At 45.8% G+C, this 19344-nt stretch overlaps 1 protein-coding gene across 6 annotated transcripts; it reads left to right on the top strand.

Moving 5' to 3' along the window:
- Nucleotides 1-1555: 1555 nt before the first annotated feature.
- soga3b (SOGA family member 3b) lies at nucleotides 1556-13932 on the top strand. Of its 6 annotated transcripts, none has more exons than XR_008071093.1 (9): nucleotides 1556-2796; nucleotides 3525-3749; nucleotides 4039-4197; nucleotides 4281-4349; nucleotides 4472-4741; nucleotides 4938-5312; nucleotides 5500-6120; nucleotides 6555-6647; nucleotides 9905-10078. XR_008071093.1 is itself a non-coding variant. In XM_035794040.2 (9 exons), exons 1-9 carry the CDS (start codon nucleotides 2662-2664, stop codon nucleotides 9913-9915), a joined length of 1992 nt encoding a protein of 663 aa, XP_035649933.2. In that variant the 5' UTR covers nucleotides 1556-2661; the 3' UTR covers nucleotides 9916-10078. The 6 variants fall into 6 exon arrangements, 4 of the variants coding, with proteins under 4 accessions (XP_035649933.2, XP_052326828.1, XP_052326830.1 ...); XR_008071092.1 differs by having other exon boundaries at nucleotides 6459-6647; XM_035794040.2 differs by having other exon boundaries at nucleotides 6521-6647.
- Nucleotides 13933-19344: the final 5412 nt, after the last annotated feature.

Here is a 19344-nt window from a genome sequence, read left to right as displayed (position 1 = left end):
CTTGTGTTCCTAGCTCAGTGTGTATAGTGAATTGCTTGTGTTCCTAGCTCAGTGTGTATAGTGAATTGCTTGTGTTCCTTGCTTGTGTTCCTACAGTCCAGTAGTGTCTAACAATTCACAACAATACACACAATTCTAAAAGTAAAAGAATGGAATTAAGAAATACTGGAATGCATATCCTATATACACACGGAGAGTTCACACACTGTCTCTTACACACAATGCATAGACACATATGCAACATTCACACATGTTAACACACACACACAACTGCACATATGCAACACATACACATACTAGTCAGCTTCTGAGCCATACGTTAACAGATACATGGAGAGGATTTTCACAAGACCTCTAGTGACATCAGTGCTGACTCAATTTCCAGCCTCACTCCTAATGCTGTCACCGCCTTCCTCGTCATCTGCCTCTCTTTCTTCAACACCTTTTTTCTGTTCCCCCTCCACTATCACCCTTCCTCCTATGGGAAGAAGAGGGATCTACACGAGCCGAGCTCTAAGAGGATTGCAGTAGGCCTTCCATCAGGGTCACTTAACACAGGTCACCATAACCTGTACTGCACTTGTGCTCTTAGCACTGCTCTGAACTCACACTACCTCCTAACCACAGATCTAGGATCTAGCCAATCTTAGCCTTAACCATTAGGGGGATAAACAAAAGATCTGACCCTGTATCAGTGTTGAGGGGGAGCTCTAGCTACATCCAAACTCACACTTGTGTAAGCTTTACACACTCACACCATCCATGCTGTGATACTCTCATACAACCCCAGATTCAAACTGTCTGTCACCTGTCTATCTGCCTGTCTCTCTGTCTGTCTGTCTGTTTGTCACTCATCTCATTACCACTTATAACAACACCTTATTGTAACTAAGTTCGTTCATACGGTCAGTGTATCCCTGGCGGCAACCTGTCTGCACGCACAGATGACCCCTTTATGAAGGTACTGATAGGTGGGTTGAGACCACCCTCCGATGGCCTAAACAAATCATTGCATGCACAATATGGTTTACTGAGTTCTTGATCTACTACCTAGGCCTACTGGAGATACCTTCTAGCGGTTGGGAAAATAAGTAGAATACATTTGAAAGCAAAACAATAAATATAGCCTATTCATTGTGTGCATATTTTCAATTAGTGTTGATGTAGACAGTAAAAAGGCTGCAATGGGTTATTTACATTGGCCTGGAGAAAAACATTACATTGTTTGTTTCCTGGTTTGACGTTGACCTCACCACATCATGAATACTGTCTAGCTCGTCGTGCCCCTGCAGTGCCTGTTGTGTCAGCATCTCTCTAGCCCTTTATCACTGGGCTGAACCTGCACTTTCTCTCGCGGTAAGAAGCCTCATTCAAATAACACGTTTCGATAGGAAATTGCACAGAAAATGCATGAACATGTTTGACAGTGCGTTTGTTGACCATCTGTAGCCTAATATATTAACTAATGTTAGGCTATGTGCCATTTTTATTGAACAAAAGTTACAGAACAGTACAAAACTCACTATATATAAACTCTGCATGTATACATTTAATTGTATCACTTGTAGCCTATCACTAGGCTATACATACTGAATAGTAGCCTTGTATAGCCTAAGTTAGATTCCCATTTGCCAATAAACAGAGGCCTATTGGATTCGGGTCTTTTTCAAAGTTAATATTATTTCAATGTCGCTATGCAGACGCCATGTCCCTTTTGCAGCAAAGGTTGTGCATTTCAGCCAGAATTTCCCTTTAAATGTTGGAATGTTGGAACTGGTTGACCATCATATTTAATTGCAACTTGTATCAACCGGATAGACCTAATATATCAAGACTTATATTATGTTTTTATTATTCCCATAACTAATATATCATACTTTGCAGTCACTTTGAGATGGGCGAGTGGAGAAGTCAAGGCTGGTGGATGACACGACTGCCGCAAGCGGCGCTGCGGATTTTCCAGTGGCAGCAGCAGACAATAGCACAGGGAGGAGGCAGCATCAGGCTCCCTCTCCGGCCAGAATCCGGGAATGTGCCTCAAAATCAGCCCCAAAATCCTCCAGCAGATCCAAAAATATAGTTTCAAAAGGAGGATCGAGGAATAAGGTAGTAAACGAGGGGCGTAGGGCCGCAGTCGTGAGGGAGGAGATCGAGAGATGCGACGTTGCAGCTGTTTACCTAGATGGTGCTGAAACGGATGCTGGCAATGCCAACAGGGCGGATGCTAGCAGAGAAGAAGATACAGAGGAGATATTTCACCAGATTCTCAAACCCGTAGTTCGTCGAAGCAGAGAAGAAGATACAGAGGAGATATTTCACCAGATTCTCAAACCCGTAGTTCGTCGTAGCAGGGAATAAGATACAGAGGAGATATTTCACCAGATTCTCAAACCCGTAGTTCGTCGTTAGGTGTATCCCTGCCTCAAAGGCCTGTCTTCCCAACATATTGGGTCATACCGGCTCCAGCACCGCGTGTTTGGTGAAAGGGAAAACGAAGAAGCTGGGAGGGGAGTCGGTGAAAGCTTCAGCGGGCTACTGCAGGGACAGAAGAGGGGAATACGTGGGCTGCGGGCCGGGCCTTAGTCTGTGGAGCGAGGGTTGCTTGCAGACTGAACTCTGCACTTCCACCTACATAAGAAACTGAAGAGAAGCATCAGCAAGATGCACACGGCTGACAGCGCCGAGGCCGAGCCGGAGCCGTCTATCGGGACCATAGAGGCGGAGTTCGTGACACAGCAAGATGAGGGCCTTGAGGACGAATTGGAGAGACTGGTGGATGAGAATGAAGATCTAAAGGTTTGGCATCACTGACATTCAATAATATTCAATGTATACAAACACAATGCTTTTGCAGATCCAGTAATTGAACTGGTAGGCCACTTTTTTGTTTGAGATTGAATTCAGGCCTATTCCCCAAAATTGGCATTACTAACATACGCTCATATATTCCAATGTAATCATGTATATATATGTATATATGAATATATATATTAGCATAAGTGAAAAGGTAGGCTTATTTCGTGTTTGATGATAACACTGCAACTGAGATATTATTAATATTCCATGCATATTCCCCGAGGTTTATTATTAGAGATATACTGGAAAACCGTATGTTGATACAATGAAGCAAGCATATTTTTTAGCCAATTGGGTAGGCTAAGTGAACAGTTGTTATTCTTTCTGTAACATTTGCAAAGAACTCATGTAGAAATGTGTTTAGTTCCCTTGGTTTGTTATTGATGCTTGCGAAAGCTAAATGATTTAGGTTGCCCTATAGCTACAAGGCAAACCCCGCTTCCCTATTAAGAACAATGAATGGCACCATCCTGTGTTTAGCCTACTTCTGTTCATGGATTAACATAATAATGAATATCAATTGGTTCAGATTAGCTTGTCCCTATTCAATTACATAATCTTCAGAGGACCTAAACACTCCAACAACACCAATAATGCTGAAGCGTGAGCCCACGCCCCCTGTTGGCTAACAGTGTCTGATTGGCTGATCACTCATATTGATGTTCCAGATGGAGATCGAGGAGATGAGGACGGAGATGGACGAGATGCGTGACACCTTCTACGAGGAGGACACGTGCCAGCTGCAGGAAATGAGACGCGAGCTGGAGCGAGCCAATAAGAACTGCCGGATCCTCCAGTACCGGCTGAGGAAGGCTGAGAGGAAGAAGCTGCGCTATGCCCAGACGGGAGAGATCGACGAGGAACTACTGAGGAGCCTGGAGCAGGACTTGAAGGTAGGGAGGGAGTGTGTGTGTGTGTGTGTGTGTGTGTGTGTGTGTGTGTGTGTGTGTGTGTGTGTGTGTGTGTGTGTGTGTGTGTGTGTGTGTGTGTGTGTGTGTGTGTGTGTGTGTGTGTGTGTGTGTGTGTGTGTGTGTGTGTGTGTGTGCGCGCAAGCGTGTGTGTGTGTGTGTCGGTAGGCTTGATGTTGAAACTAATTTTATTAGTTGCTTAATGCACTGTCCATTCACCGCCATAATTAATTCAATCAACTTAAATCAATGTCCCTGATTCTGTTTAATGCAGGTAGCGAAGGATGTGTCTGTGAGACTGCACCATGAGTTGGAGAATGTGGAGGAGAAACGCACAAAGACAGAGGACGAAAACGAGAAACTGAGGCAGAAACTCATCGAGGTGGAGGTGACCAAACAGGCCCTTCAGAATGAGCTGGACAAAGTCAAGGAGGTAAGAACACTCACCCACAATAGATTATACAATCTATACAGCACATATTTTTGCTGTAATACTCGTTATTCAATAACCAACAGTCTCAGAAGAGAAGAGGAAGCAAGGAGGTCCAAAAGTCAGACAAGAAGTCTGCCCAGACCCCAACAGAGGTGAGGGATCACCATGAAATGCTTTTATAAAACAATAAAAAGTGTTTTTTCCAAACACGAGCGAGAGTTGTCTCCTGTACATCAGAACTGCATTATCTTCCTTCCAATTCCCCTTCTCTCAGGATGACAACGATGATCTCAAGTGCCAGCTGGCCTTCATCAAGGAAGAGGCTGTATTGTTGAGGAAGAAGACAGCTAAGATCGACAAGGAGAAGGACCGGCTGGAGACGGAGCTACAGAAGTACCGCTCCTTCTATGGGGACCTGGACAGCCCCCACCCCAAGGGTGAGGCCTGGGGACCCCCCACCACCCGTGAGTCCGAGCTGAAGCTGCGTCTGCGCCTGGTGGAGGAGGAGGCTAACATCCTGGGGAGGAAGATCGTGGAGCTGGAGGTGAGAGACACAGGATGTGATGCAGAGTTTTTGATGTAGGTTATGACATGAAAGAGACCAGGAAATAAGTTTGCACAAGGGAACACAACTGTTCCAAGCATTTCTGCCTGTTCTGCTCAGAAGGTACCTACAGAGAGAGGAAGATGGTGATTCATAACATAACTGACCAATCCGTCTTCATGTCATGTGTTTCCAGGTGGAGAACCGGGGTCTGAGGGCGGAGCTGGACGACCTCAGGGGTGAAGGGGAGGGAGAAGGCGGGTCCGGTGGGGGGGCTGTGGGTGGGATGGGGGCAGGCCGGGGCCATGGGGAGGCTATGACGGAGCTGAGGCAACAGCTTCAGCTGGTGGAGGACGAGGCAGAGCTCCTGAGGAGGAACCTGGCCGATGCTGAAGATCACAACAAGAGAGTGACGGGAGAACTCAACAAGCTCAGGTTTAAGGCCGGGACCCACGAGGGAGGGGCAAGGCATGGAGGAGTGGCGGCAGGAGGAGTATGTTCGGAGAAGGCAGAGGCACTGCAGGAAGAACTGAAGACGGCCCGGCTACAGATTAATGATCTCAGTGGGAAGGTGAGTCGGTCTTCCACATTTGTTTTTCTAGTTTATTTCCGTAACCTTTAACATATATTGAAAGTCAAAATGGCTGTGCAGACAATATGGTAAACAAAAAGATATCACTGGAATCAAAGAAGAAAACAAAGATCAAACGTCATAAACATATCATGCCTCGTTCAGCCAGTTATATTCTCTCTCCCAGGTGATGCAGCTGCAGTATGAGAAGCGTGTTCTGCTCTCCAACATGCAGCGCTACGACCTGGCCTCCCACCTGGCCCTAAGGGGGGGCATCAGCCCTCGGGACAGCGATGCAGAAAGTGACGCAGGAGGGATCGGACCGAGCGGGCGCCGCGAAAGCGATGATGACTCCTCCTCCTCTCGCCTCCAGCCCCCGCACCGCAAACGCGAGGGCCCAGTGGGCGGGGAGAGTGACTCGGACGAGGTGCGGAACCAAACCCGCTGCCTCACGCCTACCCGGGGTCTCTATACCCCACCCCCTGAGACCGCCGCCCGCTTCCTGCCCCGCAACCTACAGGATCGCCAGCAGATGATTGACATTCGAGTGGAGGCGGAGCATCTTGGCAGGACCATCGACCGGCTCATCGCCGACACGGCAACTATAATCGCAGAGGCACGGGTGTACGTTTCCAACAGCGACCTGTATGGGCGGGGTGAGGAGGAGGAGGAGGGTGGGAGGATCAGGGAGCATGAGCTGCTGTACAGGATCAATGCCCAGATGAAGGCCTTCAGGAAGGAGCTACAGGGCTTCATAGACAGACTGGAGGTGCCCAAACCTGAGGACAGGGAGGAGGAACCACTGTCGGTAAGTGTGTGTGCATGTGTTTTTGTGTGTGTTTCTTAATTAAAGAAATGTAGACTTGACCATACCTGTTTGGCTGTATCAGCATAGTCTCTTCACTCGTCCGTCACCATTGAATATTCTGCTGACTTTATTCTCCTTCTTTCTCTGACCCTATTTTCCCTCTCGTTTCTCCTCCGTTGACACTCGTGTTCTGTTCATCCTCTGCCCAGATGTTTCAGCCCATCATTTTACTCATCCTCATTCTAGTCTTATTCTCCTCCCACTCCTATGCCACCATCTTTAAACTTGTCTTTCTGTTTACCCTTTTCTTTGTCCTGTGATCCCGCCTCCCTCAATAGCATAGCCACATCCTTTGTTTGTTTGTTTGTTTGTGTTATTTTTTTAAACATTTGTTGCCAAGGTCACCGAACAGGAGCCTCCCTCTTCAAGCACAGGTCACAGTCACATAACAGGATATATGCTTAGGTTCAACACTGGAGACTACTTTTCCCAACACCCACCACTTCCTTCATCACCCCCAAGAAAAGGTGAGTTAGCACAACACCTGTTTTGCCCAATTCCAGAATCAAATCCTATAGCCATAGTCCCTACCTGCAAATAAATGTTGTAGCCTACAGGTAGACCACCACCATGTGATAGTATATAAGAAATGTAGACCTACAATCTGATAGGAAAGGTGGAGGTTCCTCCTCATTGCATACAAAAGTGTAAAAGATCCGATTTTAAACAAACAAGGTAAATAATGGTGATTCAGAACCATGGCCAGCGACAATCAGAATTCCGATTCAGCACCTGTACAGCGTGGACCGCGACAATGCAAACGAAGGACGTTTGCCCTTTAACTCGGCGTTTCCCAAACTCAGTCCTCGGGACTCCCAAGGGGTGCACTATGTTTGTCCTAACACTACGTAGGTGATTCAAATTATCAACGCTTGATTGATAGTTAATTATTTAAATCATCTGTGAAGTGTTAGGGCAAAAACCAAAAGGTGCACCGGAGGACCGATTTTGTCAAACCCTGCCCTAATTATTTGATACGGACTCTGCAGAAGTCAGGGCATTCATACTTCTTGCGCTTCAATGCGGAGCTATATGGAGCCCTCTGCATTGTTACAACATTTGAGAGAGGCATGACGTGGCTCTGGAGGCATCACAACTGCATCACACCATCCTTATGGCGCCTCCAACCACATTTTCGAATCAAGCATAAATTGGCTCATAGTCTGAGGATTCCCACATTACTATCCACAGCAAATATATTTTGGTTTTGAGCTATCAGGTGCCTTTCGCAACACACTGTTTATGTCGACAAGTGTCCATCATGTCAGTGAACTATTTGGGTCAGAACCTAATGGTGGTCGCATGACGCGCGCGATGATATTGTGCGACCTTCATCAACAGCAATGGCAATGTCAAAATAAATCAACTATAAAATAGTAGTGAAATTGGAGTAAAGTACCCGCTGACGCGCCAGATATCAAGTTTTTCGAAGAAGAAAAACAGAATTCAAATAATGTTAGCGCAGGTGTCACATATATGCTGCATTTTGGCAATCAAAATTGTAAACAAATAAGAGTAGTTTGGAGTCACAAAACGAAATCTGCCAAGCACCCCAAAGCGGAGTAGCAACAGGAGTGCCTATTGGCTCAGAGCTCGGCAGCTGAAATAGCTATGCAAACAGTTTCCCTCTCTACATTGCTTTTTAATTATAGACAGGATGCGAGTGACGATAGTCCTCCCATCGAGACCTCAAATGCTGGAATAAATTTGACATTAAGATACTTGATCTTGGCTCCAGTGATGCGACGTAAATACGAGGTGCACTATAAAGCCCGGGTCCCCCTCTGGAACAGAAGTTGTTTACCCTGAAAAAAGGTGCCTGCTCTGGACATAACCCTGCCCAGGCTTGACAAGAGAGGGTTCCTGTAAAATCCAATCCGCGGGACTAGAACAGAGGCACAAAAGCGAGTATTTCGCGACAAGGGGACTGACTCTGGAGCCGTGGAAGCGCAACCGGGCAAACAGAGGATCTCAAGAAATTCACGGTGAATGCCTTGGCTAGACTGAAATCAGGATTAATTATCTGCCACTGCGATATATCCTCAGCGATTAACAATAACATCGTAAAGGAGAATATTGAACAGACATGAAGAAGTTAATATTTAAATGTATTTTATGGATATGGAGAGTTCCATTAAGTTTTGTTTTACGCATCTCTACAACTTGGGTTTCTTACAATAATTGGACAAAAACCTAATAAAGACAAGTAGTAAAATATAACATTGCAGATCCACTGTGGGCTTGATCTATTGGGTCACATTTGATCAACCTGTGCCGCCCCTTTGGTGCTTTTTCTTTTACGCACCACTAAATAGGCTACATTTGGTCATGTGGGAATTGATTTATTATAGGCCTATTAATATTCAAAACACACGCCTTGCGTATTTAGTCTTTCTCGCTCTTTCTCTCTCTACCTCTCCCAAGTTCTCGATGCATAGTTACAGGTTTGTATTATTAACATATCCGTACTCTTACATCACACGATGACTGGTTGGTGTTCGGGTACTTTCGAGGTGGTAAACGCACGTAATATATAACATTCGGTGATAGCAAACCATCGGCCTTCTAAAATGACCTGATGTACTGTAATAAATCAATGCAGCGATAGGCCTACGGAAACCCGTTAAAGCCAAGCCAATACGCGCCCCTATACAGCATTATGGCCAATTTTCTCGAGGCGAGTTGGCCATGCAGCATGCAGCCGAGTGCGAAAGGAATGTATCGTTTAGCGGTGACACGGAGGGCACACGTTTCCATTGTTCGCAAAGTGTAACTGAAGGCTAGAAGAAATGCGTCCTGCGGGTAACCTGTACTTGGTGAATAGTTGGGGGGGGTTGTATTCGAGATACACCCCGCTTTTGAAAAATGGGGCATATGTACTCATTAAAACGGGTCATGGCTGTAATGGGAAGTTTTCCAAAGTTCCATTATAGAACATTGGGAAGGACAGAGCGAAGGGTTGGAGCAGAGAGGATAGTGACCAACAGCCAAATAGTGAGGTTGTCACACTACACCAGGCATTCCATGGCACGTGTCACATAGGTATCTTAAATGACAATGAAATATGGCTGGGAATACAGAGCCCAAAATGCTTTGAATCTTTCCATGAAATCCACAAAATGTGTATTTATTCAGATTAGATTCAGATTGTGTAAAAGTCAGGGTTCCAGGTGTGATTGCAGGGTACAGTACAAATCTTAGGCTTCGAGCTCCAACATGCAGGACTAGTGAAATCAAATAATTAAAATAGTAATAAAAACAATATAAATATAAATAGCACTATATACATAACAGCTGTGGCAGTGATTAGAAAATAAATGACCATTGGGGTGGAGGCAAAGTATAGACTGTTGAGGGAGGGAGGTGGAATGACCATCGGGGGAGCAGTAGCATTACCATTGAGTGAAATAAAAATAGAAAAGTACATATTTACAACTGCAATTGTGATGAATGTAATTGGAGTGGGGGTAGAGTATAGCCTTTTGGGAGGAGGGGGGGACAGCAGGAGAAAGAATGTCCACGGGGGAGTAGCAGGCAAGGTGGGGGGGTAGCAGGTAGAATGTCCATGGGGAGTAGCAGGCAAGGTGGGGGGTAGCAGGTAGAATGTCCACGGGGACTAGACCTTTTGAGTCCATTTGTGTACTGGTGGATGTCCACATGACTAATGTCCTCTAGTTCTCCCATGTCTTATTGTCCACAATAATCATCCTCTCTTCCTTTGCAGTGTTCCTCTAACATTTCCACACCTTGGTGACCCCTTAAAGACAAACAGCTAGGAAGTTGAAAAAGAAAGGAAGTTAGGAAGTTTAAACAGAAGAAGGAAGAAGAAGTTGTTGGTGGAAGAAAAGAAAGTTGTGACAGGAAGTAAAAAGTTGCTGCAGGAAGCGGCCCAAAATGGCGGCCACCGAACTTCAGCGCGGTCTGGAGCAGGCTGGGCGGGGCTGGGGAACAGAGAGGGGGGAGCTTCTGGACAGCTTCGACTCAGAGATGCAGGAATGGGAGGACCAGCTGCAGGACATGCAGAGGAAGATAGAGGAGGTGAGGGGTCAACCATGGTCAGATGCGTTCCATCAAGGTCTAAAATAAAGTAAAACATCATCCAAATACATGGGATAGTCCAAACATGGTCCAACATGCTCAAGCACAGTTCTGACATAGTCAAACAAGATCCTAGGTAGAGTAACATTACCTGAAATGGGGTATCAGTAGTGTGAACATTTTCACTTTGAGAGAGTGTCTTTCTCGTCCCGCACCCTTGGTCTTCTCTGAAGAGTGTTTAACTGCTTGTGTGTGTGTGTGCGTGTATGTGTGTGTGTTATAATACACTGTTGGAGCCACACCCCTTTTTGAGACCCCATGTCCCCTTTGGAGTAATGATTACAGACAGATGTTAACAAGCTAATTAAACTGTGATGTGCTGACAGACAGTCAGAACACTGTGAAAGATGATAGTGGTGAATGCATTAAAGCTTAAAATAGCGAAGCAAGCACACGCTCACTCCAACTGACATAACAAATGTGTAGATTATAAAAATAGTTGGGTCGTGTAACTATTTCGGTATGTCTATATGGATTGCGTAAACAAGGTTGACATTGTCGTAGGTACAGACTTGTTTTGTGTACATACGGTCTTGTATCTGTATGTATATTGGGTTTTGGAACACGCCTAAGTTGTAAGTGTAAATAATTAGTCTAACTGGTGAATACAACTATTCCAACTTGTGTTCACGTTGTGACGGTAGGTGTTTGATCATTATAATGTTTATGCTCATATTTCAGCTTTACAATGAGGTGCAGGCTCGTAGAGGGGGAAATGATGTCACCATGGGCAACGGCAAAAATGATAGGATGCACCATGGCAATGGCTTCTGTGACCGGCCTGGCAGCCATAGCAACAGAACCAAGGACCACCCAAGAGCTGTTGTAGTGCCAAATCACTGTAGCAACGGTTGTAGTCACGGCCCCAATGGTTACGGCGAACCTGTCAACCATCAGATTGGTGGCTATTATCCAAATTGCAACGGTGCGGTGGAACTTGAAGACTTGTTGCAGGATTATCTTGGACATGGTCACGGAAAGACCTGGAAGACCAACTCAGCTCTCAACGATGTGAGTAGCTACAGTAACTAAGGATTAAAGTTGATAGGCAGCCCTGTCCAAAAAATAACCTTTACCCTATGTCTCACCCCATTGGTGTTTGCAGATCCGAAAAAATCTGATAGGTGGAAGCAATATGGTAGAAACTCCACTTAGCTCATTGGAAGACTAGATGGGGCCACCTCCATATTTATTATACCTATAGTGTTCACTTCAAGTCTTCAAACCTTTGAGGGCTCTAAGCAGGGTTGTTTTCAGTAATAAACATTTAAATAAATTACATATAACTGGCACGTCTCAATACTCCACTGGAAATTGCATAAGTGTGGCTGTAAAGCTGAATTTGATATACTGTATCTTTGCTAGTTGCACTATTCTACATCACTGATTATTTCCTCTCCCAGGTAACCCTTGTCCCACTTCTCTCTCAGCATCTGAAGGAGATCACTAAAGGGAGCCAGGATCAGTCTGTGCACCAGGATGCGATGAAGAGGAGGCCTGTTGAGAAGGAGAGGTAAGAAGGACGTCCACAGACCTCACTAATACTGAGATCATTTAGAGAAGATCATTTAGAGAAGATCATTTAGAGAGCAAAATCCACTTATATGATTTTGTATTTTAGCTATTTTACTCATTGAGTTATTTGCTTGTTAATCTGTTTTAGGATTGGTCAGGTGCGGTTTGCGGACGAGGAGGCTGAGAACAGGAAGAACAGAGTGTCACACAGAAAGAGTTCCCCCTGCAGGGACCTTAACAAGCCCCCTCATAGACAGAGAGAAGGCCCTCCCGTACCCCCCCGCTCCACCTCCCAGGTTGCCTCATCCGAGACTTCCCCAGCCCTCGACAGAAAGTCCCACTCCCCTGGGGCCCTTGGGGACAAGACGTGTGGTAGCCCCTCGGTCCTCAGGAAGTTTGGGGCCATGCTCCAGAAGAACGAGGGGAAAACCCTCACTGACACCGGTGTGGTGACCAACCAGGTGCCTATCGAGAACAAGTGCCCCACCCCCGTCTGTCAGCGCAAAGAGCTGGGTGGCAGCAGAGTGCCTGGGCGCTTGCCTGCCCAGAAATGCCAGGTGGATTCCATCATGCTTACAGTGGAGATGGATCCCAGCAAAGAACGAGGATCTGGTGGGGCAGTGAGAGACTATAGGAGAGAGAGCCAGCTTGGTGAGGGTAGAGGCACCTCAATGGGTAGCTATGCTCACCCTAAAGGACCCCAGGCAGGGCGTCAGAGGAGGCCTGAGGTCAAAGCAAAGGCCCTCGGAGGGGTAGACAGAGAGACAGACATTGGTCTGGTCCAGGGGGAGAGGGCCAGGAGGCCTGCATACCAGCCTAGGGAGCCCATAGTGGACTACAGGAACTTGAGTGGGTCCCATGTTGGAGCTCAGAGGATTCAGAGGGGAGGGCCAGTTGCAGGTCAGAATAAGGACGATGGACTCATTGAGCTACTGGATATGCTGGACATCGAGCACGAGTACAACTCTAGCCCCCGATCCACAAAGACTGCCTACAGAAATGACACACAGAAGGTGAGATAGGCATAGCAAACACACACACACACACACAGTCTTGATCTGACCCACTCTTATCGTCTCTCTCCAGGTGAGCCCAGCTGAGTTGTCCCCAGCAACCCCGTCACAGAACTTCTCTCGTCCTGCCCGCCCAGCCAATCAACGCCCTCCATCCAGGTGGGCTAGCTGTGCTCCCACTGCCTTGATCTCTTCCCCCTCCGGTCCAATGTCCCGCGCCCCAAGCCCCTTGGCACACACCCCTAGCCCCATAGCAAGAACCCCAAGCCCCGCCCTAAAGCAGAAATCTTTCTGCTCCTATTTGCTCCACACCGAGACTGCCATCATGTGAGACACGTTCCCCGAACCCCTTTTAACCCCGCCTCCCCTCCCCCAATTCAACCCCACAGGACTCGGATGATAGAGTCTGCCCTCTCTGGAAATACTATTCGTCTTGAAAAAAAGTGCTTTAAGAGATTTTCTATGAGATGACTTAGAATGACTTACACATATAAGAAACAAAATGGTTGACTCCTATTCAGTCTCCAGTGTTACTGTGGCCTTCCTTTCTCCTGTGCCAAACTTCTTTACTTTTGGTTTCTTTCACTCTCTTTTACTTCCCTTCTATTCTTTCGTTTTCTCTTTCTTTTTTATTGCTGATTTTTGGATGGCTGTGTATATTGCGATACAGCATGGCCCCCTTACATGCGGGTGCGTGTCCCTGTGTGTGTGTGTGTGTGTGTGTGTGTGTGTGTGTGTGTGTGTGTGTGTGTGTGTGTGTGTGTGTGTGTGTGTGTGTGTGTGTGTGTGTGTGTGTGTGTGTGTGTGTGTGTGTGTGTGTGTGTGTGTGTGTGTGTGTGTGTGTGTGTGTGTGTGTGTGTGTGTGTGTGTGTGCGTGCGTGTGTGTGTGTGTGTCAATCCTAATGAGTGCCATGTCGGCTTGTTTTTAAAAGCGAGTTGGCCGTGTCCTGTCACCACAGCAGCAACATGCTAACTGTCTATAGTGTGTTTTACTGTGTCATATTATCAAAATAACAAATTTGAAAATGTTCAAGTAACCACAGTGAGACATACAGTTATGACTAATGTAATGCTTCTGCTGTCCTTTTTTCTCTCTTGATAATAAATAAACACGACAGTGCTTTAATATACGGAGTCCGTCTATCTGTAGAAGTCCTGTGTGATGACTTATTTCATTGGTTGGGGGTGACGGAGTGTAGCTAATTTCATGTACCAACACTACAGAGATTCACTACCATGCTTACCCCATACTGAAAAAGTAATATATCAGAATATGGTTCAATAAAACAGAAATATATTTCAATACAGTACCAGTCAGTGTGGACAGGGTTTTTCTTAATTTTTTTACTATTTTATACAATGTAGAATGACAGTGAAGACATCAAAACTATGAAATAACACATGGAATCATGAAGTAAGCAGAAAAGGGGTAAACAAATCAAAATATGTTTTGTATTTGAGATTCTTCAAATACCCTTCGCCTTGATGACAGCTTTGCACAATCTTGGCATTCTCTCAACCAGCTTCATGAGGTATATACCTGGAATGAATTTCAATGAACAGTTGTGCCTTGTGTAAAGTTAATTTGTGGAATTTCTTTCCTTTTTAATGCGTTTGAGCCAATCAGTTGTGTTGTGACAAGGTATGGGGGGGTATAATAATAATAATATAATAATAATAATACAGAGGATAGCCCTATTTGGAAAAAGACCAAGTCCATATTATGGCAAGAACGATTCTAATTATCACGGCTCAGGCTAAGACCCAGATGCAGACACAGGAGGCAGTACGAGTCTCAGAGTTTATTAAAGTTCAAGGGGCAAGCAAAAGGTAAGTCTAGGCAGGAAAAGGGTCGTAATCCAAATCAGAGTCAGGCAGGTACAGGACGGCAGGCAGGATCATGGTCAGGACAGACAGACTGGGAAGACTAAGAAAACATAAACTAGAGCACAGGAAACACGGGAACACGCTAGTAGGGTATAAATACACAGGGAATAATGATGGGAAATGGGAAACACCTGGTGGGGGGTGCACACAAGCACAAAGACAGGTGAAACGGATCAGGGAGTAACACAACTGGCTCTCATGAGGACGCCACAGGAAAGGAAGTCCCAGAGTTACCTCTGTTGCAGAGGATAAGTTCATTAGAGTTACCAGCCTCAGAAATTGCAGCCCAAATAAATGCTTCACAGAGTTCAAGTAACAGGCACATCTCAACATCAACTGTTCATAGGAGACTGCGTGAATCAGGCCTTCATGGTCGAATTGGTGCACAGAAACCACAACTAAAGGACACCAAATAAGAAGAATAGACTTGCATGGGCCAATAAACACGAGCAATGGTCATTAGACCAGTGGAAATCTGTTCTTTGGTCGGATGAGTCCAAATTTGAGATTTTTGGTTCCAACCGCTGTGTCTTTGTGAGATGCAGAGTAGGTGAACAGATGATCTCCGCATGTCTGGTTCCAACCGTGAAGTATGGAGGAGGAGGTGTGATGACACAGTCTGTGATTTATTTAGGATTCAAGGCACACTTCACCACCATGGCTACCACAGCATTCTGCAGCAATACACCATCCCATCTGGTTTGTTCTTATTGGGACTGGCTGTGTAAGGGCTATTTGACCAAGAGTGTGCAAAGCTGTCATCAAGGCAAAGGGTGGCTACTTTGAAGAATCTCAAATATAAAATATATCAACATTTCTTGAACACTTTGTTGGTTATTACATGATTCCATATGTGTTCATTCATAGTTTTGATGTCTTCACTATTATTCTAAAATGTGGAAAATAGTCCAAATAAAGAAAAACCCCGGAATGAGTAGGTGTGCCAACTTTTGACTGGTACTGTAAATTATTGTAATAGTTTTTTTTACACATATCTGCAGTGAAGCCGCTCAACATTTACATGACATTCAGTCAATCTAACAGACTGCCACCCAAAGCGACCCACAGAAGCAACCAGGGTCAACGCCCTGCCCAAGGGTACGTCAACAGATCTCTCACCAAGTCAAAACAGGGACCAGAACCAGCGACCTATCGGCCACCGGCCCAAAATCTCAACCGCCAGGCCAACAACCCTCCAAGACCCCCCCCCCCCACAGTTCCCCGACCACTGCCCCTCAATCACCAACCCCCCAGCCACCAACAACCAACAAAATCAACAAAAGAGAAAAACAAAGTAAAACAAAAGACATCAAGGACAACAAAAATCAAAACAGCACGGACAACTCTATACGTTTCAGTGCATGTGTGGCACTATTTACATGTGTTTATGTGTGTGTGTGTGTCCGTGTGTGCACGTGTGTGCGTTTGAATGCGAGCGTGTATATATTCATGCTTACACGCGTACAAGTACCTGCGCAGCATCAGCCTCAGGCAAACAGGCATTGGATGTAACAGCGTTGTCCCTCTTTCAGCACTTTAACATATGATATCATTATTTCCCTTAAACTTATGTTAGTAAAATCTCAGTAAATAAAGGCCTATGGCCATAATAATAGGGGGTTTATTTTAGGATGGTGTCTCACTCTCCCTCTTGTTACCAGGCAAGCTAACATGGACTGGGGTTGTGTGAGTGTAGACTTTTGGGGGTCTCAGTATCGTTTGATGTGTTGTCATGGTTTGAGGTTCTCTCCTCATAAAACTGCATGAACAACCCCAAGGCTGTTTACCACTTTGTCTGCAACTCAAGACACATAGCAAGTGGGCCCTCTCTCTAACACACAAAAGGCCAAGGGAGGTAGCTACAGTGTGAAATGTCATGTTGTAGGGCTGTAGGGGCCACACAACGCCTCAGCCCGTCACCTTAACCCCCTCTGAAATGTTGCACCTCTGACTGAAATAGCAAGCGTGACGTTGTTTTGGTGCCAGAAATCTTAGCCTGCTGTCGATGGAGGTATAAATAAAGAGGCAAGTGCTGCTGGTTCTCTCTCTGTTTCTCTCCCCTTTCCTTCATTTCTCAGCGCTTGTATCTCTATCTCATCACTCTCTTTTCCCTCCCTCTCTGTCGTTTATGTCTACTCCCCAGTCTCTGTTTAACCTCTACCATATCTCTACCGTATCAATTCTCCCACCTTGTTTGTCTTTCTTCCCGTTCACCCTATCCTTAACTCTCCAGTCTCCACCCCTCATGTTCTCATCTACTATCCCTATCCTCATCCTAACTCTTTCTCTCTGTAACTGGTTCAGTCTTTCCCTCTCCCTCTGTCTCAGAGTCCCTGTGTGTCTGACTGTGTGTAAATGAGAGGGAAGCTCACAGGCTGGCACCTTCCTGAGTTCCACACAGGGGTATTTTAACCAGGCCATCAATCTTGTGTCCTGTTTAGGCCCTCCACGGAATCAGAGCTGTCTGCTGATTTCACAACTACCCTACAGAGACAGAGAAAATACCCTGGTCACAGACAGAGGCACCTTACTTCATTCTTACAGTTTTTTAAATTCGCTTTGGTGCTATTTTCCCAAGTATGTGGTGAATTTTCTAAACTTTTAGTATAAAACTTCAAACTGGTAACACATGAAACGCAGCCGGCCTCATTCAAAACCTTTCACTGTGTGTTTGTTTTGTTTGGAGACATCATTCACCACCTAACAATCGATCCAAAATATAAGTTAACATAAGTTTACATTTATTGAATCACCAAAACACTACAAAATTGTCACAACCTTATCTGTTTCACCTTTCTTTGTGATTGTCTCCAACCCCGTCCAGGTGTCGCCAATCTTCCCTATTATCCCCTGTGTATTTATACCTGTGTTCTCTGTTTGTCTGTTGCCAGTTCGCCTTGTTTTTCAAGTCAACTAGCATTTAGTGTCTCAGCTCCTGCTTTTTCCAGTCTCTCTTTTCTCGCCCTCCTGGTTTTGACCCTTGCCTGTCCTGACTCTGAGCCCGCCTGCCTGACCACTCTGCCTGCCCCTGACCATGAGTCTGCCTGCCGAGCTGTACCTTTGCTCCCCTCTGGATTACCGACCTCTGCATTTCCCTGACCCTGAGCCTGCCTGCCGCCCGGTACCGTTGCCACCACCTCTGGTTTACAGACCCCTGCCTGCCTTGACCCGTCTATTCCCTGCCCCAAGAACCTTTCAAGTTTCTTCAAGTGCAGTCGCAAAGCCCATCAAATGCTATGATGAAACTGGCTCTCATGAGGACCGCCACAGGAAGGGAAGACCCGGAGTTACCTCTGCTGCAGAGGATAAGTTCATTAAAGTTACCAGCATCAGAAATTACAGCCCAAATAAATGCTTCACAGAGTTCAAGTAACAGGCACATCTCAACATCAACTGTTCAGAGGAGAGTGCGTGAATCAGGCCTTCATGGTCAAATTGCTGCAAAGAAACCACTACTTAAGGACACCAACAATAATAAGAGACTTGCTTGGGCCAATAAACATAAGCAATGGACATTAGACCGGTGGAAATCTGTTCTTTGGTCTGATGGGTCCAAATTTGGGATTTTTGGTTCCAACCGCCATGTCTTTGTGAGATGCAGAGTAGGTGAGCGGATGATCACCGCATGTGTGGTTCCCACCGTGAAGCATAGAGGTGATTTATTTAGAATCCAGGGCACACTTAACCAGCATGGCTACCACAGCATTCTGCTGCAATACGTCATCCCATTTGGTTTGCGCTTAGTGGGACTACAGTATCATTTGTTTTTCAATGACCCTACACACCTCAAGGCTGTGTAAGGGCTATTTGACTTTTTATTTAATTTTTTACTTTAGTTTATTTAGTAAATATTTTCTTAACTCTATTTCTTGAACTGCTTGTAAAGTAAGCATTTCACGGTAAGGTGTATTCGGCGCATGTGACAAGTACAATTTGATTTTATCCCTGAAGTAAAGCATTGTGGAGGCAGCATCATGCTATGGGGATGCTTCTCAGCAGCAGGGACTGGGAGACTGGTAAGGATAGAGGGAACAATGAATGGAGCCAATTACAGGAAAATCCGTGATGACAACTTGCTTGAGAGTGCAAACGTCCTTAGACTGGGGCGAAGATTTACGTTCCAACAGGACAATGACCCCAAACATACAGCCAAAGCAACACTGGAATGGCTTCAGAACAAGAATGTCCTTAAGTCCTTAAGTGGCCCAGCCAAAGTCCATGCTTGAATCCCATTGCAAATCTGTGGAAAGGGGGGCCTCCAGAGCGACGCAGCGGTCTAAGGCACTGCATCGTAATGCTAAAGGCATTACTACAGACTCAGGTTCATTTCTGGGCTGTGCCACAACCAGCCGTGGCCGGGAGTCCCTTGGGATGGTGCACAATTGGCCCGGGAATGAATCAAGGCTCAGAGACGATGCTGCCACCACCATGCTTCACCGTAGGGATGGTGCAAGGTTTCCTCCAGATGTGACGCTTGGCATTCAGGCCAAAGAGTTCAATCTTGATTTCATCAGACCAGAGAATCTTGTTTCTCATGGTCTGAGAGTCTTTAGGCACCTTTTGGAAAACTCCAAGCAGGCTGTCATGTGCCTATTACTGAGGAGTGGCTTCCATCAGGCCACTCTACCATGGTTGTCCTTCTGGAATTTTC

Source organism: Oncorhynchus keta, chromosome 19 (genome assembly GCF_023373465.1).
Source record: "Oncorhynchus keta strain PuntledgeMale-10-30-2019 chromosome 19, Oket_V2, whole genome shotgun sequence".
NCBI classification, from domain to species: Eukaryota; Metazoa; Chordata; class Actinopteri; order Salmoniformes; family Salmonidae; genus Oncorhynchus; species Oncorhynchus keta.
This window is presented reverse-complemented; position numbering and strand designations above follow the sequence as displayed.

Bases quoted from the DNA above. Each gene is read 5' to 3' on its own strand.
- soga3b (XM_035794040.2), top strand. From the start codon at position 2,662: ATGCACACGGCTGACAGCGCCGAGGCCGAGCCGGAGCCGTCTATCGGG. The intron at 3,750-4,038 runs GTAGGGAGGGAG...TGTTTAATGCAG, and splicing joins GCCTGGAGCAGGACTTGAAG to GTAGCGAAGGATGTGTCTGT. The intron at 4,742-4,937 runs GTGAGAGACACA...ATGTGTTTCCAG, and splicing joins GGAAGATCGTGGAGCTGGAG to GTGGAGAACCGGGGTCTGAG.